The sequence below is a fragment of the Meles meles genome, chromosome 10, assembly GCF_922984935.1.
Source record: "Meles meles chromosome 10, mMelMel3.1 paternal haplotype, whole genome shotgun sequence".
Lineage (NCBI taxonomy): Eukaryota > Metazoa > Chordata > Mammalia > Carnivora > Mustelidae > Meles > Meles meles.
Genome location: NC_060075.1, coordinates 54295743 through 54313942, shown reverse-complemented (window position 1 = coordinate 54313942; position 18200 = coordinate 54295743). Strand labels below are relative to the sequence as shown.

At 45.5% G+C, this 18200-nt stretch overlaps 2 protein-coding genes across 3 annotated transcripts in view; one reads left to right on the top strand and one right to left on the bottom strand.

Annotated features, from left to right (window-relative positions):
* The window catches only part of DNAH11 (dynein axonemal heavy chain 11), a 325583-nt gene extending 309819 nt beyond the window's left edge, over positions 1-15764 (top strand). Inside the window, exons 77-82 of the mRNA XM_046021406.1 lie at positions 6649-6891; positions 9718-9900; positions 9988-10103; positions 14205-14317; positions 14717-14857; positions 15509-15764. Of these exons, the coding sequence (XP_045877362.1) occupies positions 6649-6891; positions 9718-9900; positions 9988-10103; positions 14205-14317; positions 14717-14857; positions 15509-15756 (1044 nt within the window). The 3' untranslated portion in view covers positions 15757-15764. The remainder of the gene's footprint in view (positions 1-6648; positions 6892-9717; positions 9901-9987; positions 10104-14204; positions 14318-14716; positions 14858-15508) is intronic.
* Positions 15765-15774: 10 nt separating this feature from the next.
* Positions 15775-18200, bottom strand: part of CDCA7L (cell division cycle associated 7 like) — a 43639-nt gene continuing 41213 nt past the window's right edge. For both annotated transcript variants that reach the window (XM_046021409.1, XM_046021407.1), the window contains exons 8-10: positions 18033-18182; positions 17075-17211; positions 15775-16607 (exon numbers count right to left, since the gene is read on the bottom strand). In XM_046021409.1, the coding sequence (XP_045877365.1) occupies positions 16577-16607; positions 17075-17211; positions 18033-18182 (318 nt within the window). In that variant the 3' untranslated portion in view covers positions 15775-16576. The remainder of the gene's footprint in view (positions 16608-17074; positions 17212-18032; positions 18183-18200) is intronic.

Genomic DNA, 18200 nt, shown 5'->3' with positions numbered 1-18200 from the left:
CCACTTCTCAGCTCAACAGAGGAAGTTCAAACCCTTGCTACTTGGTGTCAGAAAAGCACTGCAACATCCCCGTTACTCTGTTCTCTTGCAGATGTGTCCCCTCTTGCTATTTTTCAGGAGCTGATCTAACACCTGTGCATCTGCGGGACATCTTTTCACCACTTCTCATGCTGGGTTTCTTTCTTTCTTTCTTTCTTTTTTTTAAGATTTTATTTATTTATTTGACAGAGACACAGTGAGGAGAGAGAGAACACAAGAGGGGGAGTGGGAGAGGGAGAAGCAGGCTTCCCGCTGAGCAGAGAGCCAGATGATGGGCTCGACCCAAGGACCCTAGGATCATGACCTGAGCCAAAGGCAGATGCTTAACGATGGAGCCACCCAGGCGCCCCTCACGTTGGTTAACTTATTTAGAAATTAGTACCTCTGGTTGCACTGAACCATAATCAGAAAAGCAACTCATTAATGGTGTGGAATTAAAAGCTCCGCCCAGAATGCCTTCATGGTGTTGTCCTGTGAGGAGGATGCGTGGGTTTCTTGCTGGATAAATGACAGCGACCCTGGGAGAGGATTCCCTGATGGCAGTGTGCCTCCCAGGTCTCCGGCATGAGGTAGGGAATTATTTATTAATATTATTCTCTCACCTAAAGCATGCACTTGGCAACGCTAAATGAGTAACACAGAAAATTGCTTTTGGAAAATAAGGTGTCAGGTCACCTGAAGGTCGTCATATATTAAAAACTCTTCTGGTAATACAAAGTAACCATTAGGAGGCTGGGCTTTGAGATAAAAAACAATACTAGGGGGCATCTGGGTGGCTCAGTGAGTTACGCACCTGCCTTCGGCTCAGTTCATGATCTCAGGGTCCTGGGATCGAGCCCTGCATCGGGCTCTCTGCTCATCAGGGAGCCTGCTTCTCCCTCCCTCTCTGCCTGCCTCTCTGCCTGCTTGTGATCTCTCTCTCTCTGTGTGTGTGAAATAAATAAATAAAAGCTTAAAAAAAAATACTAGGGTTTGCACTCAGTTCTCCCTGTATTTGCTTTTATTGTAGGCCCCTCCCCTGAGCCACAGTTTCGTCTACTGAACAAGAATGGTCCATTTCATAGATTTGTTGTTAGGTTTAGACATTGGTGCAGCATTAGAACAACATGCTTAATAATTGGAAGGTCTTTTATTATTAAGTGTAAGTTTTCATGCTATCTCTTGCATACTTGGCTAGATTTAATCTGTGATTATAACAATGGAAACAATTGATTAACCCTTGCTCTGTGCCGGGGGTCAGCACTCCATATCTCGTGTGTTATTTCCGGGATGCACCATCATCCTGCCAAATAGGTATTAATATCCCACGTAATCAGAGAAGAAACCCAGATTCCCAGAGGTCAGACAGTTGGTAAGTAGCTAAACCAGGATTCGAGCTCACAGTCAGACTGCACGGACCACAGGCACTGTCTGCCCCATGCCGCATCAGTTGGAATGCTGATCTGTTTGCAGTATCCGGAGCACGGGGCATCGATCCACTGACTCATGTCTGTGCTTTGTGCGGTGGGTGCCCAGGGGGCTGCCGTGAACAAAACCGGGCAATCCGGGAGCTCTAGGTTCTGGTTCTGCCACTAACTTGCTGTCCGGCTTTGTGCAGGACATTTGTGCCTCAGTGTATTGATTTACAAAATGAAGGTACTGTCTAGAAAATCACTCCGATACCTGTCAGCTCTGAAGACATCACGATGATAGAATTTAACCTTGAGTAATTTCTGAAAATCCCTTACAGCGCTTTGGGGCCATGGCATTTTTTACTCAAAAGGCGAAGGGCAAATGCACGTGTTTAGACTCAGACTGAGCTGGGGGCTGAACTAGGCAAGACTACTTGGAGAGGCAGCAGAAGAGGTGGGGCTTTTATTAAATGCCAGAAAGCAAAATGTAAGAAGGACCATAGTCCTCCAGAGTCAGGTGGGATCTGGCTTTCCCAGTGCCTAATAATTGTGCCTGACACTGATTTCTGTAAAAATGACTTCAAATCCTTGATGATTTTTTTTGAGGGGGCTGGGGGTGTACATGATGCGGAGTCTCATTCTCTTTGAGCACAATGCCATTAATTTTTTCAAATAACTTTATTGAGACAAATCCAAACAGAAGTTTGAGTCCAATTCTACTTGGACAATCCAAAGGCTTTAGGCATATTCACAGCTGTGCCATCACCATAGTCTGTTTTAGACACCTCGTCACCCCCCACAGAAAACCCTGTACCCCTTAGGAGCCACCCGCCATCCTTTCCCCCACTCCCCAGCCCCAGGCAACTACTTACTCATCTACTTTTTGTCTCTCAGTTTGCCTGTTCTGGACATTTTACGTAAATAGAATGATATACAGCCTTCTGTATTTGCTACCTTTTACTTAATATAATGTTTTCAAGGTTCATCTATGCTATAGTATATATCATTGTTTCCTTTTTATGGCCAAGTCATATTCCATTGTATGCACCATTTTCTTTATCCATTCATCAGCTGATGGACATCTGGGTTGTTTCTGTTTTTTGGCTATTAGCAGTAATGCTGCTAATAAACATTTATGAACAGGTGTTTGTGTGGACATACATTTGCATTTCCTTTGGGTGTATACCTAGGAATGAAATTGTTGGATCATAAGGTAACTCTGTTTAACATTTTAAGGAACTGCCATATGATTTTCCAAAGTGGATGCACCATTTTATATCCCCACCAGCAGCGTATCAGGTTCTACACTCTCCACATCTCTGCTGACACTCTTGTTATCTCCCCCGCCCCTTTTTTTTCCTTAAGCCATCCTGGTAGGTGTGAAGTGGTACCTCACTGTGGTTTTGGTTGACATTCCTCTAGACACTAACAATGCTGAGCATCTTTTCATGCGCTTATTGGCAATTCATTTATCTTCTTTGGAGAAATGTCTCTTTAGAATTATTGACTCTTTGAGGAGTAACAATAACCTCCTCAAATATCCTCCCCCAAAGGTCTATATGTCGAGAGCTCTACTCTTCTGGCCTCATCACCAAGCAGCAGATTTTCATAAAAGCCTTGGGTGGGAAGAGATTCAGAACAAGGATTCACAGAGCTCCTTGAGTACATGGAAACATTTACAGTTTTTTTTTTTTTATTTAATTTTTTCAGTGTTCCAAGATTCATTGTTTATGCACCACACCCAGTGCTCCATGCAATACATGTCCTCCTTAATACCCACCACCAGGCTCACCCTAACCCCCAACCCTCACCCCTTCCCTCCAAAACCCTCAGTTTGTTTCTCAGAGTCCACAGTATCTCATGGTTTATCTCCCCCTCCAATTTCCCCCAATTCACTTTTCCTTTCCTTCTCCTAATGTCCTCCATGTTACTCCTTATCCTCCACAAGTGAGTGAAACCATATGATAATTGACTTTCTCTGCTTGACTTATTTCACTCAGCATAATCTCCTCCAGTCCAATCTATGTTGATACAAATATTGGATATTCATCCTTTCTGATGGAGGCATAATACTCCATTATATACATGGACCATATCTTCTTTATCCTCTCGTCTGTTGAAGGGCATCTTGGCTCTTTCCACAGTTTGGCAACTGTGGCCATTGCTGCTATGAACATTTGGGTACAGATGGCCCTTCTTTTCACTACGTCCCTTTACAGTTTTCTTAAAGGAGAAAGAGAACATGTAAACACCTACATGAACAAAGACTCATTTTTCAAACTTTGCCTTTTGATATCATAGTAGGAATGTACAGTGGAACATTCCTCAGGTTGTGTTTCCTCCCAGGAAATCAGAATGTACTTGAAATAATCATGTCTATTCCTAGGACATAGAAAAACCCAAACTACATCAAAGCCTACTTACATGCCTAGCTGTTTGCATATATGGTCATTAAATTCCCAGTCATGATCATTACGTCGCTAGTAAGAGTGACATTTCACTGATGAGACTGAAACTCAGATAAACTGCCATCTTTTAAGGCCTCCAGCCACCAACCCACTCAGGGATGGGAACTGCACCACGTCTGGCTGACCAGAAACCTCAAGCCCTTGCCTTTCCGTTGTGGTTTTCTTGTGTTTTGCTCATTAACGAACATACAAAAGGCACTCTTCCCGTGTTTGTAAAAAGACTGCTTAACTGTCTTTCCAGAAAGCACAGACCATTTGCATTCCCACCTGCCCTCCTGCTCCTTCCAGTCCCCATGGCATTTAAACATTTCTAAGTGGTTCCACTTTTTGGTTTCTTTGCTTGATACTCTGTTGTTAACTTTCTATCTTTTACTGAAGGACAATTTAACCGGCTTTTAACATTTCTTTCAACAGTCTCGTGAGCCCTTACAGGGAAGATCAAGTCCTTGTTTGCAGGGACTAAAGTCTGGTTTGTATATATGTATTCTAATTTCTGGCTTCATTATTTGTATTTTGTGCCCATCTCTCTGTTTTGACTAAATTATCTCATAGACTAATAATACAAGTGGAAATCTCCCCCACAGTTTTGTTTCAGTCACCTTGAACAGGTGAGATTGAAATGGATTATTCTTTTTTTTTTTTTAAAGATTTATTTATTTGACAGATAGAGATTACAAGTAGGCAGAGAGGCAGGCAGAGAGAGAGGAGGAAGCAGGCTCCCAGCCAAGCAGAGAGCCCGATGCGGGGCTCGATCCCAGGACCCTGGGATCATGACCTGAGCTGAAGGCAGAGGCTTTAACCCGCTGAGCCACCCAGGCGCCCCTGAAATGGGTTATTCTTAGGGACCCTGGTGGCTCAGGCAGTTAAGCATCTGCCTTAAGCTCAGGTCATGATCCCAGGATTCTGGAATCGAGCCCTGCATCGCGCCCTCTGCTCAGCAGGGAGCCTGTTTCTCCCTCTCCCTCTGCCCTTCCCTCTGCTTGTGTGTGTGTGTGCACTGTCTTTCAAATAAATACATGAGGTCTTTAAAGAAAAAAGAAATGGATTAGTCTAATTTCTGAATATGAAGTCTAGAAAGTGCAGATTAATGAGTGAAATAAACCATGCTAACAGATACTGGCGGGGAGATGGTCCAAGTTGCTTCTGTTTCTCACGAAATGAAAGAGTAGCTTAACTTGGAACTCTTCCTAGTGCAAAACAAGTGCCAACTCAAATATTTAAAACGCCTTCTGGAATTCACAGCCAGCCACTGAGCATCGTCAGTGAGGACACAGGCCCTCTGGGAAACCGGCGATGGTAGGTCTGAGAAGGAACAAACTGTCAGTACTCACAGCTGACTAGGTTGTGTAGAAAATCACTTCCTTTGTCCCCATCAGACTTGGAGTTTCTTAAGAACTAGGATAGATGAAACGTTTACACTCCAGAGGCTTGTTAGGCTACACTAGGTGGTGAGTACGAAGTATCTAGTAACAATCTGCGAATATCTACTTTGTCTCCGGGTGAGAGTGAGGGGACCAGATGGCATAGCATACACAATTAGCAAGGAGAACCCCAATTTCAGAAAATGATTTAGAAAATCCAGGCATAAAGGAGCTACATTCGGCAAGCGGTTTTTAAAGCAGCCTACGGTACATTTAAGCATATCGAGACAGAATTTATAGCAAGAGAGATTGGGAAAATGAAAACAGAGGTGTTTGGTTACGGCCCCTGGGAACTAAAAAACAATTGGGAAAAGATTTGAGATGATGCTGAGTGATCTAGAAAATTCTAAGCCCTTGACTGTGTCTATGGTTGGTGAATGAACCAGGGGCATAAACTGTTCTGTTACGTTTTGAGGAACCGCGTTCACATGTCCAGGTTTGGTGCTGCTCCTCACATTGCCTTAGTTAAGAACCTTCCCCTACATGGAATGTCTACCCACTGCCCCAGCCTTAATGAAGTAGATGGGCATGATCAATGCCTCATCATGCCAGCCTTCCGTTCGTTAGGCACTTGTGCCTCATTCAGTGAGCACCAGTATGTGCCAGCAGCTGTCCCAGGGTCTGTGGATCTTGAGATGAGCAGCACTGGTCTGCCCCGAGTAGCTCCAAGGTAAGGAGGCAGCGCTGATAGGATTCTTTGTATATTCTGCCCTGTGCAATGTTACATGAGCACAGTCCTGGTTTTCAGTATATGTACATGTAACTGTGTTTATAACATGCGTATGTATCACATATCAAATAATTCGAAGCCGTATTGTGGAAAAGTATGTACATTTGGAAAGCAAAGCCTAGAGAGTCGTAGAAAGTGCATGCAGAATGAAGATGTAAATCAGACCTCTTGCGTGGGGGGCGGGATTACTCCGAGTCTCAGTTTCTCTCTGCAGAATGTTTGCAAAGGTTTGGGACAGTCACTGACGGGGAGCACGTGATGGGGTGATCACACAGTATATGGGTCAGAACCCAGTCGGCCCTCCATGTGCACGGATCCTGTTGCCCCAAGCAAACTGCAGACTCCGTCTTCTGGGGCAAGGATTCACGTGTGTTCCTTGGACTCCCCAACCCCCCACCCCCACCAGAGGTCAGCCTGGTGCCCTCCACGGGGCAAAAAGATGGGTTACAAAAACATCATGAAACATTTTATGGAGCCTGCTCCGCATCCAGCATTGCGCTGGACATTCCTACCAAGCGTGTTCTCAAAGTGTCTTAGGATGCTAAGAGTGATTTCCATTTAGACTTGTCATAACGGACTTTTTCCCTTTGTGGTTGAAGATTGAAGAGGAGTTCATGCTGGCACCAGGATTTGCAGCCCCACCCAACCTAGATTACTCAGGCTACCATCAGTACATAGAGGAGAAGCTGCCTCCAGAAAGCCCGGCACTGTACGGCCTCCACCCAAACGCTGAGCTGGAACTCCTGACGGTGATGTCCAACACGCTCTTCAGAACGTTGCTGGAGCTGCAGCCCAGGAATGCACTCATCAGTGAGGAGCTGGGCCAGTCCGCGGAAGAGAAGGTAGGCGGTCTCTGTTTTCTCTTGCGCTGTAACACTTGCACAGTGAGTGTACTGATCTAAGTGGACCGCTTGATGGCTTTTTCCCTTTCCGTAGACCCATATAATCACCACCCAGGTGAAAACACTTAACATTTCCAACACTTGCGTTCAGTCTATCCCTCTGGCTCTGCCCAAACCTGACCTCTATCAGCATAGACGAGCTTTGCCTCTGTTTCCATGTCAAATGGACGCGTTCCTTCAGTACGTCCTGATGCGCGTGCAGCCCCTCTCACTCCATGTTACGTTTACGAGATTCGTCCATGTTATTGCGTGGAGCAGTGACTCACTTTTGTCTAGTATTCTATTGTACGAGTATCTAGTTCATGCTTTATTCATTCTATAGTAGATGGCTGTTTGGGTTATTTCTAGTCTTTCACTCTTTTGACTCATCACAGCCATGAACATTCTTGGAGTCTTTTGTCAACCGGCGCAGGCAACTCCCAGAGGTGTTCCCCAATATTCCTCACCCCCTTTCCTCAGAAGTGGAACTGCTGGATTGTGGGGTGTAATGTGTAGCTTCAGTAGATATTCCCAGACAATTTTGAGAAGTGTTTGTACCACTTACACTCCCACCAGCAGTGTGCACATTTCATGTGCTCTCCATCCTTGGGGTTGTGTTAGTGGTACTAATTCATTCTGGTTTTAACTCTGCATTCCTTAGTCAAGAACTAAGGCTGAGCATCTTTTCCTATGACCTTGGCCATCTAGATGTAATCTTGTATGAAGTGCCTGTTCCAGCTGCTTGCCCATTTCTTAGTTGTCAGTGTTTTTCTTACAGATTTGTAAGGACTCTACTTTTGTCATACATCCTTTGTCAGATGGCTGTATTGGAAACATGTCCAAATCTGGGACTTGCCTTTCACTCTGTGTTTTTGGCTCTGTCATTTTGTTATGGTGTCTTTTTTACATTATCTTGGGAGATTGGCATTATTTCTTTCTTCTTTTAGCATTATTCTTTTGAAGGTATGTATTGTCCTAGAATGACAGGGATGAGAAACAGACATCAAATCTTATTTGGTTTTACATTTAGTTTATTTTTCCCCCAGATAAATTAACCCTCGTTTCCCTCACAATTTAATCAGGATTCGACTGACAAGGATTGAGGTTGTTGGAACACACTAACCATCAGATTTAATTCTAGTGAGATCCGAGGAATTTTCATATTATTTCTTGAAATAGGGCCATTTGCTGAGGGCCTTGGTTGTCATTTAAAGGCTTTAGAATTGTTGTGGGGTGTTTTAGTCTATATACTAACATTTTCCTTGTATGATTGTTAGACCTCTTTGTTCTTTTCTTTTTAAGATTTTATTTTTTTATTTGATAGAGGTCACAGTAGGCAGAGAGGCAGGCAGGCAGCGGGGGGGGGGGGGGGGGGCGCGGGTGGAAGCAGGCTCCCTGCTGAGCAGAGAACCTGATGCAGGGCTCCATCCCAGCTCCCTGGGATCATGACCCAAACTGAAGGCAGAGGCTTTAACCCACTGAGCCACCCAGGTGCCCCTGTTGTTTTGTTTTGTTTTGTTTTTTAAGATAAAAAAGGAAACGTTCATCCATTTGGAAAAAGGTTTCTATTTTTTCTATTAATAGAGGCAGAGAGATGGATGAAGTCTTCATTTAGTTTTGGGGCTTTGATCTTTCCAACAAAGAAGCCGACCATTAAACCAGAAACTGCGAAGCAAATGATCTGTAGATGCCTCAACACGGCAAACAGGCAAACAGATTGTGGCAATGACTCTTTGGGCGCTACTATATGCTAGGGAGTAAAGGACGTGCTTTACAAATAAGCTTAATCCTCAATAGCTCCAAGTAGTATCAGGATCCCTATTCCAGAATTAAGTTTAGGGGACTTGTCAGACTGCTAGAAAGGGCCAGTGAAGGAAACCAAACTCTAGCTAATTCCAAAAGCCATTCTTTTACCTAACCTGCCTACTACACTGTTTCACTCTTTCTACAGATGCTGCAGGTGAGTTTAAGATTTCATGACCTAACCTGCCAGGGTGCTAAAGCAATTTGGGATCAGGCTGTCAGAACCACAGTCAGTAGTGCAAGAAATCAAGGAAAAGAGTGAAAGCTGCCTGAGGCTGAAGACAGGCAATACTAGTAAATCTTTTGTCCATTTTAGGTATTCGTTGGTTTTCCCCAGTAAAAGATGAGAAAAAATTTGTACATTGAAGTACTACATACATTTTCACATCTTTAATTTATAAATCTTTTATTTCTTCAAGGCAGTAATTAAAGAAGACAGAGAGCCTCCCTTGGTATTAGAAATGTGGATACAAATTGCTCCTAAAATTTTAGGCTATGTCAGTAGGGAGGGCCACATCATAGACTCACCAGAATTAGCTCCAGCCTAAAGGGCATTTTTGGTTCATGTGACTTTTCTAATTTTTTTTTTCTTTTTTAATTAGTAGAAGATTACCAAATATAGTACCTAAATGTTGGGATTCTACTTCCTCTGATTCCGTCTTTGCATACAAGTGAAATGTAGATGATGACAGTTCTTCGATTCCCTAAATGCTGACAGTGAATAAACTGTAGACAAAGAGTAGCTCCTTTCCGGTGGGATCTACAGAAGGGGAGGGGCTGCCTCGATACAGAGGTAGTTGAGCTCGTCCACAGTGCGTGTCTGCCCATCTCCAGGGAGTAGTGGGTCTATCTTAGATGCATTAGCAGGCATCTTTGGGAGTGGTGGAATATATTCTGGGACTTCTTTGAAAAGTCAAAGGGCATGGTTCCTGTGACTAAAAATGAAACACAGAAGAGCTAAATCTTGTGTGTTAATGATTTAAGGTTAGGAATGTCTTGGATGACATTTTGGAGAAACTTCCAGAAGAGTTCAACATGGCAGAGATAATGCAAAAAAGCTCCAACAGAAGCCCCTATGTTCTTGTTTGCTTCCAAGAGTGTGAAAGGATGAATATTCTCCTGCAGGAAATCCGTGTGTCGCTTCAACAGTTAGACCTTGGTTGCAAGGTAAGTTTACAAGTTTAAAAGTGTTAAGTTTAAAAGCTTCCCCACGTCCGAGGACACTGACTGTGTGGCCTCTCTTCTCCATGCCAGGGGGAGCTGCCGTTCTCTCCTGAGATGGAAGCCCAGCAGTCCCAGCTGAGTTATGACACTGTCCCAGACACTTGGAGCAGACTGGCTTATCCATCCACGTACGGCCTGGCACAGTGGTGAGTTGCCCCTCGCAACCCCCCCAGCTGGTATCTGCCTGGCTGCTGGCTCAGTGTTCTCAGTTCCTGTCGTGTCAGAGCAGCTATGAAGAGTGTACTTGGTGAGTTTACTGGCCTGTGGTTGTGCAAACAGAGCACCACCAGTTTTACTGGAGTCTTTTCCATGTGTTGCTTTAAAGGCAAAGATCAGTGAAAAGTTAGGGTCAAAGCAAGAGTCAAATGCTGCCCCTTCCTTAGGAGTTGTTTGATCTTGGACAAAATACCTGATCTTCCTAGTGTCTCAAGTTTATCATCCCGAGAAGGCAGGTAACCATTCCTTCATTATTATTTAAATGGCCATGGAAGGCAACTTGAGTTTGCTTTCCTGTCATTTCATATGCTTATTTTTGAAGCTAGTGATTACCAATCCCATCTCATAGCTAACTTTGAAAAGATTATAGGAGGGGCACCTGGGTGGCTCAGTAGTTTCAGCGGCTGCCTTCAGCCCAGGTCATGATCCCAGCGTCATGGGATCCAGTCCCGCATGGGGCTCCTTGCTTCTCCCACTGTTCTGCCTGCTGCTCTCCCAGTTTATGCTCTCTCTCTCTCTCTGGCATATAAATGAATGAAATCTTTAAAAAAACAAAAACAAAAAACAAACAAACAAAAAAAACCAACCAACCAAAAAAGATTCTAGTTGAGTATACAGGAAAGCTGACTGCTTGGTTGTATGGTTGTGAGTGCAGAGGTGTTCCAAATTCCAGAACCGAAATTCACGGTTCCCTGATGACCAGTGCTCTCTCCAACTGCTCCTTGGCTTTTGTAGTCAACATAGGAAATTTCAAATATTCTCTCTATTCCTGTGTTCTCCGGTACCGGAATTTTCTTTCGTCCTTTCCCGTCTTTTTTCCATGAACCAGAATGCTACTCTGAGCCTTAAACTGGAAAGTTCCATCAGAATTCCAGATGAGGGGCACCTGGCTGGCTCAATTGATAAGAGCATGCAACTCTTGGATTGTGAGTTCAAGACCCATGTTGGGCATAGAGAGTACTTAAAAAAACAGACTCTAGAAAAATTTTCAAATGACTGCACCTTTGAACTGCCATCCAGGCAGCCAGGTGTTGGCTGTGTGGGATGTGTGCAAACATAATGGAAGGTGCAATGTGGAAGGGACGCAGATGGCAGCAAATAACCATGGTGGGGGAAGAGTGAACAGAGCTATTCACTGGATTTCTGTGAACACTATGGATGTCCAAAATCCGATTTTATATTTCCAATTAAAAATATTTCTATTACACTTAAATTTTATAATAATGGTAACTTTTGGAGTCACTTCCATCTTATTTTGTGCTTTCTGATTTCTGCATTTTTCATTTATTCTGATTTTTTTCCAGCTTCTGTCAGTTTGTCTGGGTTCCTCTCCCCTCCCCTGACTTTTTATTAAAGTAGGCTCTATGCCCAGTGTGGAGCCTGATGTGGGTCTTGAACTCAGGACCCTGAGATCAAGACCAGAGCGGGTATCAAGAGTCAGATGCCCAACTGAGTCACCCAGGCGCCCCCTAATCGTTTTCTTTATTCCATATTTTATCCCTGTACAATTCCTGTTATTTTGGCAGAGACACTTTACGTTGTAACCTACACACTTGATTTTTCTAACACAATGTAATGTCAACACTTTTAACCTCCCTCTGAACCTCAGCCTCTTCTGGTCTGCAACTGTAATTCAACCTTACTTTAAGCCATAGTGGTTTTGTTTTGTTTTTAGTCAGTTATTTTCACTTTAACAACATATATTGATTTCTTTCTCATTCTGGGCTCTCTTACTTGCTAAAGGATAAGATATACAATAGGGCTTTCAGCTTATGTGGTGGGGAGTAAACAGGGCTCTTTGTGTGTCTGAATTTTCTTCACTCTTGCTCCATAGTTTAGCTACACGTACAATTCCAGGACACCACAATTTTCTCTCAGCCCTGTGGTTTGCTAACTCCATTGTTTGCCGGCATTTATTATAGCCAATGAGACTGTAAATGTACCTGTCATCACTTCACAGCTCATCTCTTTTCTCTGGGACATTTTTAACATTTTTCTCTTCATCTTTGATGTTCTGCAACTTTACTCCTTTATTTAGGCGTGGACTTTTAAAAACATATCCCCATTAGTACCGTGTGGTTGTAAATGTGTAGGTTTGTCTACCTGTTGCGTCCACTCTGAAAAATTCTTAGCTCCCTCCCAATACTGCCTTCCCCCGTTGTCTTCATTGTATTTACCTACCTGAAATCTTGTATTTTCAATCTGTTGTCTTGTTCTGCTGTACCCTGATTTCATTGGTCCGGGTTTGGGGGGGGGCACTCCATTTTTTTCCAGTTTACTGTGTTTCCCCATGGCCTTAACATTTCATTGTCCAAAATGAATTTTCAATTCCACGTTCTTTATATGGGGGGCAGGGGAGGTAACAGGCTTGGTTTCATAAATTCCCGTTTTTATGACTATTACTCTAGTTTCTTAGGAGTTTAAACCTATCAAAGAGTCTTTTTTCCCCAGATTCCTCTTATGTTTATTTGCTAGGTTATCAACCTTCTTGTTTGTTGGATTTGGTGCAAGTTTTTTATGCCATATAATCAGTTGTCTTTATATTCAAATGATAGGCTGGCTGGTTATTAGAAAAAAAAAAAACGTATTATTGCTGGGTGGCTTTGTAGGCAGCACAGCATTCTCTGATCAAATGCTGCTGTGGGGGTGTCTGCAATAGACTCAGAGAAGGGAAGACTTTGTTTTCCTGGGAGGATTCTGTCTTCAGTCCATATTAAGCTGTATCTTAGTATTGATTATTCATTGCCCAATTTTCCTGAAACACGGCATGTCCGATTCTAGAGTCAAATTTGTAACTGAGGAAAACTCAAATTTCCTAGAACTGTTTCCAACCTTTTTCCTATTTCATTTTAAAATGCCTACTCTGGGGGCACCTGGGTGGCTCAGTGGGTTAAGCCGCTGCCTTCAGCTCAGGTCATGATCTCAGGGTCCTGGGATCGAGTCCCACATCGGGCTCTCTGCTCAGCGGAGAGCCTGCTTCCCTTCCTCTCTGCCTGCCTCTCTTGTGATTTCTCTGTCAAATAAATAAATAAAATCTTTAAAAAAAAAAAATGCCTACTCTGAACTCTTTCTACTTAATGTCCTTTTTCTTACCTTCCAAACCTTAATCCTACTTGAACAAGCAATTTTTGTTTAAAAACCTACTGGAAATTGGCTACAATGCCTACCCCCTTGTGGTAACATTTTTAGATAAAAAGTCTTTTCTTTTCCTATCTCTTCCTGTCTTCAAGTAGGTTTTCCCTAAAGCAGCTATTTGGAAGAATTTAAATTGGGCAGGACAAGGGCCATGTTCTAAGAGCAGGGATTTTCCTGGTGGTGACCCAGATTTCTCCATGAACATCACCCCTGCTGCTTTTGTAACCCTTAAGCCAACCAGGTCCCAGAACACTTGGGAGCTAGCCTGGGTGCCCCGCCCCCTCCGGGAACTGCCTGCTGGCTTTAATCACGGCTCTTTCTTCCATCTCATACCCCTGCTCCATCTTCCCTTTCTTTCAGGCAGCCCTAAATTCTACATTTCAAGCTTGATGTGTTTGATTTTATCAGAGGGTCATTTTCCTGTAGCCTCCCTTGCATAATTGTGCTGATGAGTTCAGAACCTGGGTAAAACAGCACTTTCTCAAACCACAGGCAGAGGCTGGGAAGTGCTGTTTCTCTTCATTATCTGTCTTCCCCTCTTCAGACGACAACTGTTAGTGGTAAGACCACAGCCACAGCTGTACTGTCTCCGCCCTTCCCTGCCTTCTCGCATCCTGTCCACACTCTGTGTGTGATCACCACCCATCCCTAAAGTCACTCAGTAAGTGGACATGAATTTCCCACATTCCCATGTTTCTTGTCCCTAATAGTGATAGTTACAAAATTTCAACAGGAAACGAAATTGAGCTTTTCAAAGGGACAGTGTTTTGCAAATCAAAGGATGTTTTTGGTTATCAGTGGTGTGTCTGTCCCATCTTCCCTTGAATCTGCCTCAGCTGATTGCAAAACTCGTACTAAAAAGCACATTTGTGTCTCCCTGCCTTGTTGTTTACCAGGTATAATGACCTCCTTTCCCGGTGCCGGGAACTCGAAACCTGGACCCACGATCTCGCCCTCCCAGCTGTGGTGTGGCTTTCCGGCTTCTTCAACCCTGAGTCCTTCCTAACTGGTAAGGGCTGGGGCCCCTCTTGCCCTGCTCCCCAGGGCTCTCACAGGGGCCAGAGAGAGGGAGGAAAATTCCAAGCGGAAGGGCCATGTGAAATGGGATGCAGTTCACTCTAGTCAACATTTTCTGTCAAGGGCCACGTGGGCTCCTTCCCAGTGGCTCCACTCTGCCACGCCAGCGCCAAACCAGATGACAGGTAACCACGGCGCATCACTGTCCCAGTAATGTTCTTCCACAAGACCAGGGCAGGTGTCCTGCAGGCATTTGCCGGCCCTGGTCTAGCGCAGCCCCATGCCCCCCTCCCCCCCAAGGGCCAGGAGCGTGTCGCAGGGCAGTGGCTGTGGCCGGCTTACCAGCGGCTGCTGTGAACCCTCACACCACCTCCTCCTTGTCCTCCCACAGCAATCATGCAGACCACGGCCCGAAAAAATGGGTGGCCACTGGATAAAATGAGCTTGACTGTTGATGTCACCAAGAAAACGAAGGAAGATTATGGCCATCCTCCACGGGAAGGTGCCTATCTGCACGGACTCGTCCTGGAAGGTAAGCTACCCCAAGGAGCCCATGTAGGACCCGAAGCCCATTCTTAAATCTGGCTTGGTATTTGCCCTTGTTCACTCCACTCCTCAGCAGTCACTTTTCTCTAGTGCTTACTTACCTCATTTCCTAGTTTCACAAAATTTTATACCAGGTTCTGTGTTCAAGGTCAGCCCAATCTTAAGGCATTTAGGGTGATGGCTGTCAATTCAGCGCAGGCCTTTAACTTACTCTGTGGTGTTAACATGAAATGTAGATGCAGATTTAATTCAAAATCTTAATTAAAAAAACCAACTTCACTGCTATTTTACTACAAGACTTCTTTAAGCCCTTAGAATCTCTAAAGGGGGTTAAGAGAGAATGTGCTGAATTAGAGACCGTCACATTGTTTTGAGAACAAATTCATTAGCTATACTATGCCTGGATTCCTATAGAATCTATTTTCATGCAAATTTTAGACCTTTTGAATTTCAATGTAGTTTTTTCAAAGGAAAGCTGAGGTGTGGAGCCCTGCTTACCACCACTCCCCATCCCCCCTGTGGCAAGAAATCTCCTGACAAGAAGTAACTGTGCCAAAACCAAACATTTATTGCTTCCAACAGGAGAGGAGCGGTACCCACATGCCACATTCTTGCAACTCTTGTGTTTTCTCGGTAGGTGCCCGATGGGACACACAGTCAGGAACCATTGCAGAAGCCTGCCTCCAGGAGGTCACATCGGTGATGCCCGTCATCTTTGCCAAAGCCATCCCCGCAGACAGACAGGAAACCAAACACACGTATGAATGTCCCGTGTATAAAACCAAAATGAGGGGCTCTAACTATGTGTGGACCTTCCGGCTGAAAAGCCAAGACAAGACCACCAAGTGGGTCCTGGCGGGTGTGGCTCTGCTGCTCGAAGCATGAAAAACGGGCCACAGCCAAGGATGGTCACTGGGGTCCATACACGTTAATCTCCTTTACTGAGAGCTACCAAACCTCCTCCCACTTGCATAACTTTGAAGTAACGTACATGTGCCGTAATTTTGTTTAAACACCATCCTTAATAAAGTCTCCCCATCCGTGACGGGGAATTTTAGCTCTTGCAGACATTAAACAAAATCTTTTTAAATTAAAAATGAGCCCCGACATTCTTACAGTCGGGCAGCGGGTGACTCCTAAGCGAAGGGGCAGCCGTCCCCGCCGGCCAGCAGGGCCCCACGGCCTCCAGTGTCGAGAAGGTGACAGTCTACTTTCTGTTCATTCAAGTTTCCATAAAAATAAAACGCTAGTACTCACAAGATCTACGAATAATTGCACTTTGTAATTTAGGGGAACATTCTTTCACAAATTCCAATGACCCAGAGAAGGGTTAACCATGTGGTCCTGGACTAGAGGTAAAGATCAAGGCCACACAGATCAACAGTGTCAAAGGCAAGAGCTGCTTATACAATGTTCCCTCTGGAACTTACCTGGACTTTAACTCCACCCCATTTAAACCACTTTTTTTCATGGTAAGCAGGTGCTTTTAAACAATTCAATATATGTAGGGGCCTGCGGACACATCTATAGAGATTCCTCTGCTGTGCCGTCTTCCTGAGAAATCTTTTTAGACAATCTTAAAAAAAAATAGCATTTAGGTCTACAAAGAATTTCTGTATAAAAACACAACGGTAAGAAATCTTAGGCACAAGTGGCATGGCAGGGCCTGCCGGCGTGCTCTACGGTGAGCGGGCTGGTTCTTCCCTTAACTGTCTTCCACCAGCTGCTTCTGTAAGCTGAAAGACAGAGGGACGGAGACATATACAAGGCTGCACCCTAGGCTCAACCCCTCACCGAGAGTGGGGAGCCCAAGCCCGGATCTTCGATGCAAGGTCGGTCCTGCCTCGTCCTGCTTCCGTGAGAGGAGACCCTGCAGCCAGGCCACAGGAGCCCCCGGCCTCACTCCAGAACGGAGCTCTGGACTTCGGGGTTGTTTCCTCAGCCCCAGAAGGTGAGCACAGCCTCCCCGGAGTACACCACCCACTGCGCTCTGCTCGGCCTGCACCGTCTCTGCCGCTTCCCATTTTACACAATGAGGGGGAGACGGGCAGTGCCCAGATGAAAATTCTGGCAAAGGAGGGAACGTCCTAACAGGGCAAACAAGAGTCCTGAGCTGCTGCCACACGAGCAGACACGGGATGGATGCACTCAAGACTCTGCCGGCGCTGGGATCTCAGCCTCTGTCGTGGTCTGGGACACTCACCTCTCCAGGTATTCCTTAACGTTATTGTAGCCGTAGAACTTGGCCAGGTGGATGAGGATCCCCGTGGCACAGCGGCCGTCCCGCTTCCGGCAGTAGCTGCAGTTGCAGATCCCGCGGCAGGGAGGGCACACCCAGTCCTGGAAGAACAGTGTCCCCGTAATCTCCGCCCCCTCCAGCCTAGAGTCCCACGTGCCTTCTAGGAGAGAGCACACGGTGACCCCATGGGGTCTCCCTCTTCCACCTGTTTCAAGGCCCAGACAGGCTGACCACCCAGGGTGCCGCATGGGCAGAAACCCAACAATTGTGCAAAATCTGAGGAATACAAAAGAGCAGTGAGACCTAGGTGTGAATTCGAGCTCTTCTATTTCCTAAACCACTTCTTCACCGGAGTTGTTTCGATTCGTCTGTCCACTGGGGACAGTACCTGTTTACCCCACATCCATAGGCCAGGGGCGAACTGAGGGTAGAGGCTCCGGAGCCAGACTGCCCAGGTTCAAGTGTATGGATCCTAACCATACTAGTATCTCATTTTACAGAAGGACCTGAGGAACAGGGAGGGTATATACCTACTTTGCTAGGTTAAAGGAAGTAGCCAACCACGTTAACAGAGAAAAAAACCTTAGACCAGGGCCTGGCATGCTGGAAGCACTCTCCACAGTGACCTCCCTGCTCCCCGGCCTTGCCTGAGCTAACCCCGCTGCTGGAGGAGAGCACACAGGTCCACCTTTGAAACCAGAACTGTAAAAATGCGTGGCTCTGACCCTGGCAGACATCTCCTCTGTCATACTGGGCAGCTTGCTCATTCCAGAAGGAAGCTGTACTTTTCATTTCCTCCCGCATGCTGGGTCGGGGAGATAGCGCACTGCGGCTACAGGTCCCCGACAGGGCCCAAGGAGCCCCTCGTTCCACCTGCTTCTCTCTGCCAGTACAGTTCATCACAAGCCAACACAGCTCTTACCGGGTCCAGCAGCGCGGATCTCACGTCCTCCCCGTAGCGATTCCTCAGGCACGGCCCACAGAACTGTCCTCGCACCCCGCCGCAGCTCTGGTTCCGACACACGGTCTTGGTGTCGATGGTCTTCTGCCTACACTGGTGGCAGGTATTGCCCTGAGGGAGGAAGACGGG